The sequence below is a fragment of the Trichosurus vulpecula genome, chromosome 1 (genome assembly GCF_011100635.1).
Source record: "Trichosurus vulpecula isolate mTriVul1 chromosome 1, mTriVul1.pri, whole genome shotgun sequence".
Lineage (NCBI taxonomy): Eukaryota > Metazoa > Chordata > Mammalia > Diprotodontia > Phalangeridae > Trichosurus > Trichosurus vulpecula.
In genome coordinates this window covers 402,093,144-402,110,391 of record NC_050573.1, presented here as the reverse complement: position 1 = coordinate 402,110,391, position 17,248 = coordinate 402,093,144, and the positions used below count along the sequence as shown (strand labels likewise).

General features: G+C 36.5%; 1 protein-coding gene across 1 annotated transcript in view; it reads left to right on the top strand.

Moving 5' to 3' along the window:
- The window catches only part of CPLANE1 (ciliogenesis and planar polarity effector 1), a 125,061-nt gene that overhangs the window by 72,247 nt on the left and 35,566 nt on the right, over positions 1-17,248 (top strand). The window contains 5 exon segments of the mRNA XM_036746498.1: positions 7,876-8,157; positions 9,149-9,928; positions 11,260-11,411; positions 14,917-15,046; positions 15,534-15,588. Of these exon segments, the coding sequence (XP_036602393.1) occupies positions 7,876-8,157; positions 9,149-9,928; positions 11,260-11,411; positions 14,917-15,046; positions 15,534-15,588 (1,399 nt within the window).

Below are 17,248 nucleotides of genomic sequence, written 5' to 3'. Positions count from 1 at the left end.
GTCTGCAATTATTTTAAATGGAATTTTTCTTTCTATCTCTTGCTGTGGGACTTTATTAGTAATATATAGAGATGCTGATGATTTATGTGGTTTATTTTATATCCTACTACTCTGCTAACATTGTTAGTTGTTTGAACTGGATTTTTAGTTGATTCTCTAGGGTTCTCTGAGTATACTGTCATATTGTCTGCAAAGAATGATTATTTTACTTTGTGGCCTATTCTTATTCTTTCAATTCCTTTTTGCTAGAGATAGCATTTTTAGTACAATATTAAATAATAGTGGCAATAATGGACATCCTTGCTTTACCCCTATTCTTACTGGGAAGGCTTCTAGTTTATTCCCATTTCAGATAATGTTTGCTCTTGTTTTTAGATAGATACTTATTTTAAGAAAAGCTTCATTTATTCCTGTGCTTTCTAGTATTTTTTAATATGAATAGCTATTGTATTTTGTCAAAGCTTTTTCTGCATCTATTGATATTCACATGCTTTTTGTTCTTTTTTTATGGATATGGTCAATTATGCTGATAGGCTGATAGTTTTCCTAATATTGAACCAGCCCCACATTCCTGGTATAAGTCCCACCAGATCATAGCATATTATTTTTGTGATAAATTCCTTTATTCTGCTTACTAGTATTTTATTTAAAACTTTTGCATTGATATTCATTAGGGAAATTGGCCTGTAGTTTGTTTCTCTGTTTTTACTTTCCCTGGTTTAGGTATAAAACCATATTTGTGGCATAGAAGGAATTTGATAGAATCCCTCTTTACATAATTTTTCACATAGCTTACGTAGTTGGAATTATTGTTCTTTAAATGTTAGTAGAATTTACTTGTAAATCCATCTGGTCCTGGGGATTTTTTTCTTAGGGAGCTCATTAATGGCTTATTCAATTTCTTTTACTAAGATAGGGTTAGTTATATATTTTATTTGCTCTTCTGTTAATTTGGGCAATTTCCATTTTTGTAAATATTCATTCATTTCATTAGATTGTCAGATTTATTGGCATATATTAGGCAAATAACTCCTGAAAATTGCTTTAATTTCATTTTCATTTGTGGGCATTCACCTTCTTCATTTTTTATATTGTATTTATTAGTTTTTTTCCCCCCAAAACTGGTTCCTAGTTTTAGTTTATTAGTTTTTTTTTTAACTTTCAGGTCTCTCTTGATTTTTAGGATTTTTGTTTGGTGTTTAATTAGGGATTTATAATTTTTTTCTAGGTTTTTTCTTTTTATTTACATGACCAATTCATGATCTGTTCTTTCTCTTTTATTGATATAAGCAATTAGAGATATAAATTTTCTTCTAAGTACTGCTTTGGCTGAATCCCACAAATTTAGTATGATGATTTGGCATTGTCATTATCTTTAATGAAAGTATTGATTGTTCCTATGATTTGTTCTGTGATCCATCTATTCTTTAGGATTAGATTATTTGGTTTCCAATTAATTTTTAAAATACTTCCCAATTATATGTAAATAAAAAATTTTAACATGTGTTTTTAAAAATGTTGAGTTTTAAGTTCTCTCCTTCCCTCTCTGCCTTCCCCCTTCTTTGAGAAGACAAGCAATTTGACATAGATTAAACATGTGCCATTAGGTAAATAGATTTCCCTTTTAGCCACATTGCAAAAGAAAACACAGACAAAAAAATGAAAAAATAAAACAAATGTGTTTCAGTCTGCATTCAGACTTCATCAGTTTTCTGGAGATGGATAGCATTTTTCATTATAAGTTTTTTGGAATTTTCTTGGATCATTGTATTACTGAGAACAGCTAAGTCATTCACAGTTGATGATTGCACAAAATTGCTGTTACTGGGTAGAGTGTTCTGGTTTAGCTCATTTCACTTTGTATCAGTTCACTGTCTTCCCAGGTTTTTCTAAAAGCAGACTGCTTGTCGTTTCTTATAGCACAGTAGTATTCTATCACAATCATTTACCATTTACCACAACTTGTTCAGTCATTCCCTAATTGATGGGCATTCCCTCAATTTCTAATTCTTTGCCACCACAAAAGGAGCTACTATAAATGTTTTTGTACAAATAGGTTCTCTCCCCCCACCCCACCTTTTTATTTGTACAAAAACTTTTTAATTTAAGATAATCAAGATTATCCATTTTACATTTCGTAATGCTTTCCGTCTCATGTTTAGTCATAAATTCTTCCCTTCTCCATAAGTCTGACAGGTAATCTATTATTCCCTTCTCTCCCAAATTGCTTATAGTATCAACTTTTATATTTAAGTTGTGAACCTATTTTGACTTTATTTTGGTATGTGGAATAAGATATTGGTCTATGCCCAGTTTCTGCCATGCTATTTTCCAGTTTTCCCAGCAGTTTTTGTGAAATAGTGAGCTCTTATTCCAGAAGCTGGACTCTTCAGGTTTATCAAAGAGTGGATTACTGTATTCATTGACTACTGCATCTTGTGTACTTAACCTGTTCCACTGATCTACCACTCTGTTTCTTAGCCAGTACCAAGTAGCTTTGTTGATTGCTGCTTCATAATACAGTTTAACATCGGGTATGGCTAGGCCTCCTTCCCTAGCATTTCTTGTCATTAATTCCCTTGATATTCTGGATCTTTTGTTCTTCCAGATGAATTTTGTTATTATTTTATCTAGTTCTATGAAATAATGTTTTGGTAGTTTAATTGGTATGGCACTAAATAAATTAATTTACATAAAATCATCATTTTTGTTTTATTAGCTCAGCCTGACCAAGAGCAACTGATGTTTTTCCATTTATTTAAATCTGACTTTATTTGTGTGAGAAGTGTTTTGTAATTAATTGTGTTCTTATAGTTTCTGGGTTTGTCTTGGCAGGTGGACTCCCAAATATTTTATAGTATCTACAGTAACTTTAAATGGACACCCCACCTTTTTAAAAAAATCTTTTTGGAATACGAGCCTAGTAGTGGTTGTTGCTAGATCAAAGGGTAGGCACAGTTTGATTGCCCTTTGAGTATAGTTCTAGATTATTCTCCAGAATAGTTGGATCAGTTCACACCTCTACTACCCAAAGTGTATTAGTGTCCTAGTTTTCCTACATCCCCTCCAACATTTATCATTTTCCTTTTCTATTATATTAGCCAATCTGATAAGTGTGAGTTGTTACCTCAGAGTTGTTTTAATTTACATTTCTCTAATCAATAGTGATTTAGAGCAGGGCTTCTTAAACTTCTTCTACTAACGACCCCTTTTTGCCCAAGAAATTTTTATGCGACCCCAGGCATGTAGATATATAAAATAGGTATACAAATCAAACATTTACTGATAAGAAATCATAAAGAAATTTATTTTAAAACAATTCTTTGGTATACATATAATTTTACCTTTTATTAAAGATGAAAGCAAATTTGCATACTAATGAGGTGGATGTGCTTGTTTATTTTTACATAAAGAATTAAATCTTGGTAGAATATTTGATACTGTAGGACACAGCATCTTCAATGTTTTTCAGAGTTGATCGATATTTTGATTTTATAATTGTCAATGCTGTGTTTAGAACCAAGGCTACAGTGAAGTCACTTGATGCAACATGGGCAAGTGATGCTAGAAACACCTTGGATTTCATTATGTGTTTGATTTTGAATTATTTTTTGGTTGTGTGTTTGGAAACCTTTTACTGTTACCAAATTTTTCGCAACCTCCACATTCAGTTATGTGACCCCATGTGGGGTTGCAACCTACAGTTTAAGAAGCACTTAAGGGTAGAAAATGGAAAAAAGTTTAAGAAGCTCTGATTTAGAGCATTTTTTCACACAGTTGTAGATAGCTTTGATTTCTTCATATGAAAACTGCCTGTTTTGATCCTTTGACCATTTATCAAATGGTGCATGACTTTTACTCTTATAAATTTGGCTTAGTTCTCTATATTTTGAAATGAACTTAATCAGAAGCACTTGTAAAGGGGCAGAGCCAAGATGGCAGCTGGAAAGCAGGGACTTGCCTAAAGCTCTCCCCCAGGACCCTCCAAACACCTATAAAAATGGCTCTGAACAAATTCTAGAACTGCAGAACCCACGAAATAGCAGAGGGAAGCAGGGCTGCTGTTGCTGGGTAAGGTCAATTGCACAGAGCTGGGAGCAGAGCGGAGCAGATCCCAGGGTGGGTTGCGCCCAGGCCAACCAGACAGGGAGCCGGGCAAAACAGGCCCTAGTGTCCTGAATCAGTGAGCTGTGGCAGTTACCAGACCTCTCAACCCACAAACAGCAAATGCAACAGAGAAGGTTAGTGGGAAAAACTGTGGAGACAGATTGAAAGGAGTTCCTGTTTGGCCACCACCCTGAGGGTGGCAGAGGTGGTGCAGCTCTGAGGCTGCTTACAGAGCTACAGCTGCAGTTGCTTCCAGCCCCAGGCCCACCTGGTGGGAGGAATTAAGTGGCAGATCCCAGCAGGAGTGCAGAGCCTGCTTAGATCTGAACTGTAGTCCAGGTTGGTGGTTCTTGGAGAAGTGCTGGTGTGGCAGAGCTTGCTGTGTAGAAATAGCTCTGAAAACACCAGTGCAGCCCCTCAAGCTTGGGACAAAGTACTCTCTACTCTACAAGCAGTCATACCCCAACAAAAAGCTCAAGGGTCAAGGCTGGGAACATGAACAGGCACCAAAAATGGACTCAGATTCAGACTCAGACTTTGGAATCTTTTTTTGGTGACAAAGAAGACCAAAACATACAGACGGAAGAAGTTAACAAAGTCAAAGAGCCTACAACAAAAGCCTCCAAGAAAAACATGAACTGGTCTCAGGCCATGGAAGAGCTCAAAAAGGATTTGGAAAAGCAAGTTAGAGAAGTAGAGGAAAAATCGGGAAGAGAAATGAGAGTGATGTGAGAAAACCATGAAAAACAAGTCAATGATTTGCTAAAGGAGACCCCAAAAAAATACTGAAGAAAATAACACCTTAAAAAATAGACTAACTGAAATGGCAAAAGAGCTCCAAAAAGCCAATGAGAAGAATGCCTTGAAAGGCAGAATTAGCCAAATGGAAAAGGAGGTCCAAAAGACCACTGAAGAAAATAATTAGATTGGAGCAAGTGGAAGCTAGTGACTTTGTGAGAAATCAAGATATCATAAAACAGAACCAAAGGAATGAAAAAATGGAAGACAATATGAACTATCTCATTGGAAAAACCACTGACCTGGAAAATAGATCCAGGAGAGATCATTTAAAAATTATTGGACTACCTGAAAGCCATGATCAAAAAAAGAGCTTAGATATCATCTTTCAAGAAACTATTAAAGAGAACTGCCCTGATATTCTAGAGCCAGAGGGTAAAATAGAAATTGAAAGAATCCACCAATTGCCTCCTGAAAATGATCCCAAAAAGCAAACTCCTAGGAATATTGTCGCCAAATTCCAGAGCTCCCAGATCAAGGAGCAAATATTGCAAGCAGCCAGAAAGAAACAATTTGAGTATTGTGGAAACACAATCAGAATAACACAAGATCTAGCAGCTACTATATTAAGGGATCAAAGGGCTTGGAATATGATATTCTGTAGGTCAATGGAGCTAGGATTAAAACCAAGAATCACCTACCCAGCGAAACTGAGTGTCATGCTCCAAGGCAAAATATGGATTTTCAATAAAAAAGAGGACTTTCAAGTTTTCTCAGTGAAAATACCAGAGCCGAATAGAAAATGTGACTTTCAAACACAAGAATCAAGAGAAACATGAAAAGGTAAACAAGAAAGAGAAATCACAAGGGACTTAGTAAAGTTGAACTGTTTTGTTTACATTCCTACATGGAAAGATGATGTGTATAATTCATGAGACCTCAGTATTAGCTAAAGGGAATATACATATATACATATAAAATGTACCATATACAAAGTAACAGCGATACTTAAGATGATCATCTGTGAATGACTTACCCTATCCTCAGCAATACGATTCAAGAAAACTCTGAGGAACTTATGATGAAAAATACTACCCATCTCCAGAGAGGGAGAGAATTGATGGTGTCTGAATACAAATTAAAGCATACATATTTTACTTTAAAAAAAAAAAGAAACACTTGTAAAAATTGTTTTCCAGCTTTCTGTTTTCCTTCTAATTTTGGTTGCATTGGTTTTGTTTGTACAAAAAACTTTTTGACTAATATAAATAAAAATTATATCTTTTATATTTTGTAATGCTCTTTATGTCTTCTGACAAGTAAAACTAATCCATAGATCTCCTGATTTGTTTGTGGTATCGCCTTTGTGTCTAAATCATGTATTCATTTTGGCCTTATCTTGGAATACAGTGTAAAATGTTGGTCTGTACCTAGTTTCTGCCATACTATTTTCCACTTTTCCTGGCAGTTTTTTTCAAATACTGAGTTCTTGTCCCAAAAGCTGGAATCTTTGGGTTTATCAAGCACTAGATTATTGCTGCGGTCATTTATTCCACTGATCTACCACTCTATTCTTAGCAGTATCAGATAGTTTTGATGATTACTTGCTTTATGATATAGAGATCTGGTATTTCTCATCACCTTTCTGCAGCTTTTTTGTTTTTATTAATTCCCTTGATATTTACTTAGAGAATCCTAGAGATTCAAGTAAAAAAACTACTTGTAAAATAAACTTTAGCAAAGATGCAGGATATAAATAAACCCACATAAATCATCTGCATTTCCGTATGTATTACTAAAAAAGTCCACAGCAAGAGATAGAAAAGAGAAAGACCATTTAAAGTTACATTATAAATATTTGGGAGTCTGCCTGCAAACAAACCCAGGAATTTTATGAACACAATTACAAAACTCTTTAAACAGATGTTTACCATAATAAAGAGTAAGTGTCAAACACTGGACTACTACAGTTATTTACTACTGTCTATTGTGTGCCTAATCTGTTCCACTGATCTACCACTCTATTCTTAGCCAGTACCAACTTGTTTGATGATTATTACTTTGTAATACAATTTGAGATCCAGGTACTTCTAAGCCACCTTCCATCACAGTTTCCCCCATTGGTTCCCTTGATAGTCTTTATTTTTTATTCTTCCGATGACTATTTTGGTTATGATTTTTTTCTAGGCCTCTATAATTTTTTCTAATTTGATTGGTATGTCACTGATTAAGTAAATTAATTTAGTTAGAATTGTTATTTTTTATGTGGGCTCAGCCTACCCATAAGCAATTAATATTTCTCTAGTTGTTTAGATCTTACTTTATTGGTGTTTTGAAGTGTTTTTGTAACTTTGTTCATATAGTTCCTGGTTTTGTCTTGCAGGTAGCATGATTCACTTTTTTTTTGGAGGGGGGAAGGCAGGGCAAGTCGGGGTTAAGTGACTGCATGATTCACTTTTAATTTTTTTTGTGGTTCTTTTCATTTACATTGTTGTAGTCATTGAGGATATTTTTTTTTGGCAGGTGGTTTCTGATTGTTTCATTTTCTATCAGTTCATATGGATTTTCCCATGCTTCTTTGTATTCATCAGATTTCTCATTTCTTACAGTACAGTAATATTGGTTACATTTGTATACCACAATTTATCTAGGCATTCTACAGTCTATGGGCATTGACTTTGATTCCAGTTCTTTGCTATCATAAAAAGTGTTGCTGTAAAGATTTTGGCCTTTATGGGGACTTAAGTAATAGGACTTTAGGACTTTAATAGGACTTAAGTAGAGGGTATTATTTTATTGATATTCTTAAATCTTTTTCGTTTCTTAGATATGTTTATATTTCCAGCTATACTGTAAATTTTGTGAGGGTAATGTTTTTTTCTTTCATATCCCTTACCTAGCACCTAATATAATATTTATTGCCTGGCTGACTGAAAAAAAAAAACAAGGATATGACTCAGACTATTGACTGTTCTAAGCTGTTCTTACTGTTAAATAATTAAACAATATTTTTTTTTTACTGTGTCCTAGTTGCAGCAGATCAACTTTATGAGCCTAATGCAAATAGTAGGATCATCGTTTGCCAGCCTTCCCAATATACAGCCTACACAGCATTCTCAAAATATGCATTTGGAAGGAAGCCAGATTTCAGGCCCCACAAGAGGCAGTGGTGATGTTGAGCCTACAGGTACAAATCTTAAGAGAGATTTCCTACTTGGATCTATTGGAGAAAATTCCAGACAGTTTGAAAAAAGCAGACCTCATCATGAAGGAATTGTCCAGCCTGATCAGAACAAAGTTGGAAATAATCAGGTACCTTATATTTTTTTTTATGATTTTTTTTATTTATTTAATATATTTAGTTTTCAGCATTGATTTTCACAAAAGTTTGAATTACAAATTTTCTCCCCATTTCTACCCTCCCCCACACTCGAAGGTGGCATATATTCTAGTTGCCCTGTTCTCCAGTCAGCCCTCCCTTCTGTCACCCCACTCCCCTCCCATCCCCTTTTCCCTTCCTTTCTTGTAGGGCAAGATAAATTTCTACGCCCCATTGCCTGTGTATCTTATTTTCTAGTTGCATGCAAAAACTTTTTTTTTTGTTTTTGAACATCTGTTTTAAAAACTTTGAGTTCCAAATTCTCTCCCCTCTTCCCTTCCCACCCACCCTCCCTAAGAAGTCAGGCAATTCAACATAGGCCACATGTGTATCATTATGTATAACCCTTCCACAATACTCACGTTGTGAAAGACTAACTACATTTTGCTCCTTCCTAACCTATCCCCCTTTATTGAATTTTCTCCCTTGACCCTGTCCCCTTTCAAAAGTGTTTGTTTTTGATTACCTCCACCCCCATCTGCCCACCCTTCTATCATCCCCCCCTTTTTTTTTATCTTCTTCCTTCTTCTTTCCTGTGGGGTAAGATACCCAATTGAGTACATGTGGTATTCCCTCCTCAGGTCAAATCTGATGAGAGCAAGATTCACTCAGTCCCCCCTCACCTGCCTTCTCTTCTCTTCCTACAGAACTGCTTTTTCTTGCCACTTTTATGCGAGATAATTTACCCCATTCTATCTCTCCCTATCTCCCTCTCTCAATATTCAGCTACCTTATATAATGCAGAACATAAAAGATTTTGTGATTTCTAAGGTGTTTTTTTTGGTTATTTGATTAAATTACTGTTCTCTAGTAGTTAATGTTCCCTTCACTAAAAAAATAAATCACCATACATACCATATTTAAATTAAGGAATTCTGATATGTTTTCTACAAATAAAAACTATCTCTTTTTTTTCTCTTTCAGAATATTCCATCCTTTTTTGTTCCTTTAGGTCACTTAGATGGCCAGTCTAATAATGGAAAAGTAACTCCAAAATCTCCAGGCTTGTCCACCACTCCAGGTTCTCCAACTTTTGCTGCAAGCAATCACTTCCATTTGTTGTCCACCACACCCACCATTCACAAGAACCCTATACTTATTCCAGCTGTAAAAACCTTAAATCCTGCCAGTGGTTTTCCTTTGCTTAAGATTCAAATGAAGCATGAATTCAAACCCTTCTCTGTCCATCCAGTAAGAGCTCCACAAGTAACAGTCAGACCCCCTCCAGAACCAAAAGAGGCCTGGGGTTCATCCAATTCTGGAAATAAACTTCTTTCAACAGCACACAGCATCACTCCAACATCCCATTTGAATTTGAGCCAGTATGATGTGGAAACTGTACAGAAAGCCCTTGAGCAGAAAAGATGGGCAGAAATAAGAACTATAGATACCCCTAAGCATCTCAACTTAGATCAGTATGTTGAACAAGAAACCTTGACACCTCAACATGACTCTTCAGTGAAAAAACAAGAAAAAATATTTGATGTGAGACCAGAGCCCTCTGGAATACCTAATCAGAATTTTCTTGGTGTTCCTTTATTACACCTGCAACTTAATCCTACTATTGGGTTTTCACCAGCTTTGAGAGCATCAGTTTCTGCTCCCTCAATCCCTAGTAGACCTAAAGAAAAAGAAAGAGACTCAAAAGAAATCTTGTACCCAAGCATAAAGTTACTTCACACTTGCTTACCCCCAGAACGCAAGGTAATGGATTTTAACAGTTTAATTCAGTAGCAAAGCAGTACAAATATATGATTCCTTCAATGAAAATATTTTTGAACTTCCTATTTTGATAACATGATTTCTTATGGAAAAGATATTACTAACTAATACATTTAAACCAGTAATATGAGATGCCATATTATAGTGGAAGGAGCACTGGATTTGGAGGCAGAGGCTTTGGGTTTAGATCTTGGCTCTTTTACTGTTTCTATGGGCATACCTCCCAGCCTCAGTTTCCCCCTCTGTAAAATAAGAGGTTTGGACTAGAGGATTCTGAAAGTCCTTCTTAGCACTAAATCCTATGGCTTAGATATTCTAATTATTTATTTATTTTTGACTTTTTAAAAAAAATTTTTAGTTCCAAATTTTTTCCTTCTCACTCACCCCTCCGTCACCTATTGAGAGGGCAAGCAATATGATATTGGTTACACCTGTGAAATCATGCAAAACATATTTCAATATTAGTTATGTTGCAAAAGTAAGAAAGATAAAGTAAAAAATATTAGGCTTCAGTTTACACACTCAAGAGTTCTTCAGTTCTCTATAGATTAGATATTTAAAAGGTCTTATGTAGTCCAATGATAGTGAAAGCTGCCTTGCTGAGATCCGAGAGCAAGAAGGAGGTAGGAGCAGTTGTAGTGGGCATTTGTACCTGGCTGTAGTTATCTAAAATATTTAAGTAGCAATGAAGCAAGCGATTCATAATGCTGGTGTGATCCTTTTATCACTGAGATTACGCTGTATAACACTGTTTGGGGATAATTTAGTTTGAGGAGATAGTAAGAGAAGAAGCCAAGTAGAGCTTCTGTTACATGGTGCCATAGAATTGCTTCAGGATTTTGGACTTTTGTTTCTGCTTGTATTCATAAATTTTGTTCTTCCATCAGCTATTCTGAAAGGTGGCCAGGAGAGGGAGTGGTACGTGCATTTCCCTCACTGTTAGGGAGTGGAAGGTCAGGGGCTTTTGGCAGTGCCATGGGGCCTGGGCTGGATTCTCTGAGGAGCTGGCAGCTCCTTCTCACATAATGACTGCAGCTGAACAGACTGGACTGTCTACTGTTTCCTGTTCCCCTCCTGCTTAACTGGCTTAGTCCAGTGGATGAGAAATCCTAGTTAGTGCTCTGTGGCTGTAGCACTCTTCAAATATAGATCTACTCTTTAAATACCAAATCATCTTGTTAGCTTCTTGCTTGTGAATTTTAATTTAATTAGAACTCATTCTTTTTGTGATTACAGTATTTTAAATGGGGTTGGGGTTTGTTTGTTTTTTTTTATTTTACTTTTAACTGCATAATTTCTCCTCTCTTTCACAGTGCCAAAAACCAAAGTTCATTCCACTTGAAAATCTCATTGCATTTAAACAAAGCCAGCAGAAACAATCACTTAATTTATTTGAACATGGGAAACCTGGGAATATCCACCTTTTAAAGGCCAAAATAGATCCAAAAAAAGAAAATAAAAAAAGGTAAAGTAAGATTTTGTAAAAATAAGTTAGAAAATTCATTGTCAATCTTAATTATACACGTGGAATCTTAGAGCTGAAATAAATTTTAAAGTTAATTATGATGTAGTGAAAAAAATACTAGATTCCCAAGTTTGATTTCTAGCTGTGCCACTTAATAGCTTTGTGTCCTCACATAAGTTATTTACCTCTTTGAGCCTCAATTTCTTTACTTATCAAGTATGACTAGTAATACGCTGCTGATATCATAAAGTGGTTGTTAGGATCAAATAGAAGAATGTTTATAAAATACTATTTGGGGAGGCAATGTTGTATAATAGTAAGAGGCACTGGTCTTGGAGTCAAAATATCTGGGTTCAGGCCCTGCCCCTAACCTGTAATATTTATTTGACCCTAGGAAACTCGTTTAACCTCTCATAGCCACAGTTTCCTCATCCATAAAGTGAGAAAATAATATACATCATAGTTAGTTGTTAGAAAAGTGCTTTGTAAACCTTAAAGCACTGTTTACATTTGAGTTGTTACTGTTTATTCCAACCTTCCTCTCAGTGCAGGAATTACTGCTGCAGTATTCCTAAACTCTAGTTAATTGGTAAAGCTAGGAATAAAATCACTTTTCCCACCTCTCCATCTAATGCTTTGCCCCATAGCCTCTTCCTGTTTTTAAAGTTGTCTTCCAAAATGGATCTCATTAATTTAATTCAGACTTATTTCAATGTATTCCATAAGCTTAAAGGATCATGCATTTCGCTCATGAAAAATAAAAGTACATTTGTTTCATCTCTTTATTTCTCCTTCAGTGGGTAGAATTAATTAAGGCAAATTCTGTGTTCTTTAAAAATTTTTTTATTTATTTCCTTAAGTATTTCCCAATTACATTTAAATTTTTTAATATCCATTTTTTTGAATTTTTGAATTTCATATTCTTTCCCTCCCTCTCTACCCTCCCTCACCCCTTGAGAAGGCAAGCAGTATGATAGGAATTATACATGTATACATAGGAAGTCATATAAACTATATTTCCCCATGTTGCAAAAGAAAACACTCAAAAACCAAGAAAAATAAAAAAAGCCTGCTTCAATCTGTATTCAGAGTTCATCAGTTCTGTCCCTGGAGGTGGATAGCATTTTTCATCATGAGTCCTTTGGAATCATCTTGGATCATTGTCTTGATCGGAGTAGCTAAGTCTTTCATAGTTGATCCTCATTATTGCTATTACTGTGTACAATGTTCTGGTTATGCACACTTCACTTTGCATCAGTTTATATAAGACTTCACAGATTTTTTCTGAAACTGTCCTATTTGTCATTTCTTATATCACAGTAGTATTCCCTCACAGTCATATACTGCACTCATTCCCAGTTTGTGGGCATCCCCTCAGGTAATAGGGAGCTACTGGAATTATTGAGAGAGGCAAACATATAGGCATCAAACAGGCACTGTACTAAGTGCTGGGGCTACAAAAAAATGCAAAAAGAAAGCCAGTCCTTGTCTTTAAGAAACTTGAATTCTAATGGGGGAAGACAATACACAAAAGGGATCTAAAAAGAGGAGTTTGGGATGTGAGGAAGATGCCCATGCAGGGGCATGACATTGAAGTCCAGAATTAAACAGAACCAGGAGAGGAATAAAAGTTCATTGGCCTGGGACCTTATAGCAGTAAGGCAAAATTCATGACCTTGAAGAGGGCCATGGACATGCCTGAGTGGTTCGGAATCATGAAGTATAAGGAGTTCTCTAGGTAGAAGGCAGAGGAAGTACAACATTTATTTAGACTCCAGAGGATCAGATTCAAGGACCAATGTCCCCAATTTGATATTGTAGCAATAATATTTCAAAACCGGTAAGCCCACCTCACTGTAGTAATAAGGAAATTATACCAAAATATTATAGCAAAGAACCAAGCCGTATTGTAGCTTCCCCTCTGTGCTAGGGCCTTCCTATAAAAAGATCATTCACGAATCCTAACTGTCTACTCAGCACTCTCTCGATGCTGGCTCTCTGTTTCTGAATCCTGCCACTTTCTACTCCACTGCTCCCAGTTCTCAGTTCTGCTGCTCCCAGTTTTGGGCTCTCTTTTTATACAGTCCTAGCTGTCATCTGATTGAGTAGAACTCAGAGCACATGCCATTGGCTCTGGTTTTGGCAACTCACCTTAGGACCCTGAGGGCTTCATGCCCCCACATTGGCTTAGCACCCAGTAAGAAGGAGCTTGAGGCCTACTTACAAACAAAGATATAATCAGACCTTCCTGCTTAGGCCCACCTGATCCCTATTGAATGGGTAGGGAAGATCTTTGATCAGATTAATACCACAGACCTTTCTCAAAAGAGAGGCCCAAGGCAGGAACTCACCAATCAGAAAAGGGGTTTGGCATGGTGGAGTGGTGTTTCTTGGTGGGAATGCTGCAGAGGTGGTTGGATGTTCCTGGGTGAGGAAGCACCAGGGATCCAAGGAAAATTCTAGAGTGAGACAGCGGCTGAGGCAGAGTAGGAGCATCACATGGACTGGCTCCCTTCATCTTTGAGTTCACCTCAAGGCTCTGATCTTGGCTTTTTTTTTCCTTTCTACACTTTCTCAACTGGTGACTTCATTTTGGGAAAATCACTTTGGCAGCTAAAGGAAGGATGAGTTGGAATGGAGAGAGACTTGATGCAGGAAAACTATTTGGAATGCACTTGCGATAGTGGAGAGTGCTGAGGTCCTGGATTAGAGATGGTGGCTATGTCAGTGGACAGTAAAGGAAGAATTCAAGGGATGTTAGTGGAGGTTGAAATGGAAAGACTTGGCAATTGATTAAATAGATGGAGAGTGAAAAGTTAAGATTACACCAAGAAATTGTGTGCATGGGTGACTAGAAGGATATTGAAGCCCATAACAGAAATAGGGAAGTTTGGAAGAGGGACATAGATTTTGGAAAAAGATAATTAATTGATGTGTATTCAGTTTAAGGACATCCAGTTCAAAACGCTTAGTATGTAGCTGCTGCAAGACTAGAGCTCAGAAGAGAAATTGGGACACCACCTGTTCTCAAGTAGTCTGTGCTGGATCTTCATCTGGCTCACTAATGGTAGCTGGGGGTGTCAGTCCTCCCCCAGGGTTGTCTTGGGTCCTCTTCTTCCCTCCATCCTACTTCATTTGGTGGTCTCATCAGTGCCCAAGGATTCCATTATCATTTTTGTCCAGATGATTTGCAGTCTGCTTGTCTAGCCCTAACCTCTTTCCTGTGTAAAATGTAAAAATGTACAGGAGAGGGCAGTTCAGTTGGCTAGTGTTGGCACTACTGTTAAATTCAATATACACTTTTTCTTTTAAATGGAAATGTTCACATTTTCTGTTGTTCGGCATGTTTATAAAAGAGAAAAAATATTTTGTAAACTGTAAAGGATTACATAAACATAATATTCTGTTACTACTTACATTTTTCCTCAGATGTCCTTAAGAGTGTTCATTTGCCAATATCTTGTTTCTTTTAATTAATTTAAATTTTACAATTTTTTTATAACAGAGAAAGAAGACGGGCTAAGAAAGACCTTCAAGAAAAGAGTTCAGAGAAACAAGAGAAAAAATGTGTGACATTCCGATCAGAGGATTCCATTATTAATCCAGATGGTTTAGAAGTATTTGTGAAACAAGAGGTAGAAGAAAGCCACCGTCAAACTTTAACTAACATGTACATGGAGCTCTATGCCTTTTTATTATTTGGACTAATCTTATATATTTAGAAAGATTATAAATTGACAAACTCTCCAGAACATTAGTATAGTAAGGCTCATATTATAAAATGGAAATTGCCTAGAAATAGTTTTTTTTAAGTATTTCAAGCTAGACAGAAGGGATTTACCACAGAATAGCCTCAAGGTTTTAATGTTCAGATTAAACAGGGTCTATGTTTAATATGGACATAATAAAAATATGCCACTTGAAAATATCTCTAATCCTAAATTATATGTACCAACCACTGACTTACAGTGAATTGAAAATACTACATTTTCCTGCCTGGGTAACGTACTTCATGGAACTAGATAATAACTTTACACAATATGATACCTAAATAATGTTAAATACCAAAAATAATAAGCCACATTTTACACTAACCAAACATTCATTTTGGGATTTATTTAGGATCAACAAGAACAACCTATTCCTCAGCCTACTGATTGTTTTGTAATTCCTTTGGGTACGTATCTTTGTGATTTGTAAATAAGTTATATCTAATTTAAAGATCAGATAAGCTTTTTGAGGGATAAGCTTACATAACCACAAGAGGTAGATCAATCAGATTTTTCATATTATCATCTGTAATAAGAAGATAAATTTCCACATATATAAATACGCTTATATCCAATGAAAATCTCCCCTGGAGAACTATCATCAGGCTTTGGTATTTGAGGATTGAAGGAAATGACATGGGTAAGTGGTAGGATCTCACACACACTAATAAGATATTCAGATAAGTGAATTTATAGAGGTTCTGTATAGGTCACAATATAGAAGTTGGTTCAGAAAAGAGAACATGCGATCTGCACTCAGAAAATTGGTTTAGTTGCTGCCTAACTATAGGCATATCCTAAGTCTTAAGAAGATAAAGATGCTTGATCTTCTCTCCTCTAAATGTGATATTGTTTGAAGAGCTCATCTATCCTCAGTGACTTCAGTATGTTTCCGGTGACTCCTAAATCTAGTGTGTCTCTCATTCCATTTGTCACAGCTCCAGCGTTTGCCTGCAGTTCCTTACTGAACATTTACATTTTAAGTCCTCATGTCGTTCAAAATTCTCTCCAAACTTACTACTAAGATTTTCGTTGTTATCTAAACTAGAAACCTTCAGTCCTTTGGCCTATCTTTCTGTGGCCTCTGAATCTAGCCCTGACTACATGAAGGTTCAGACAGACCATACCAGTTCTTACCTCTCTGGCTTTTGGTTGTTCATTTATCTGAAATATTCTCTCTGTTTCCTGTCCAAACTTTCTCATCCTTTCTGGTCCAGCTCACATTTCATTTTACCACTTTGTCCATGAAGTCTTTTTTGACAAGCCCTGCCCTCATCAGTCTTGTCTCCTCTTGAGCTGCTAAACAATGTAATACTGTGTTGGCAATCAAAATAGGCTCTTAGCACTCAGTTCAACCAAGTGCCCTTGAAGAGTTTGGCCTTTGTTTCCTTGATTAGATTGGGAGTCCTTGGTGACCTCCTTGCCTCAGGGGAGGGCCTAGTTTACATGGGTTTGAGTAGCATGTTTGGAATATCAGAGGCTTTTAGACCACGTGGGTTTAAGTCACCTCTTTGTGATGATTTTAGGTCACGTGGGTGAGTCGCATGTGTGATTCACCCTTGACCCTGAAAAAGATATAAAACCAGGGGTTGGCTTTCTCTTTCTTGGAGCTCTGAGCCACAGGAGGAGTAGCGCGTGACTCTGGGCCAGCTGTTGTCGAGCTCCCTGGCTCGTGAACTCAGATGTTGATGCTTTTTGGTAACTATGAATTGTGACTTAGTCTGTTTCTAATGTATCTTTGCATTTGTATTTGCTCTGAAGTTCAGGGTGCTGACTTTTCCCCCTGAACTAAGTGAATGACGTCTGTATGCTGGATTAAAGTAAAATGGTTAACCCCTTAACATTGCTTTCCTTAGTAAAGCAGATCAAAAGAACCTATGCTGGCAGCGTTCTTGTTGTTGGGCTTGTGTTGGTTTTTCACCCCCACAGCAGCTGCTAGCTGGATTGTTGAAACAAATACTTAGTTATCTATTTTGTACTTTCTTGTTTTGTTTACTAATTGTTTCCTGTTTTTGTTTCCAAACTTGATTACCACCAACCTGGGTGCAAGGCCCCTATTTTCCCCCA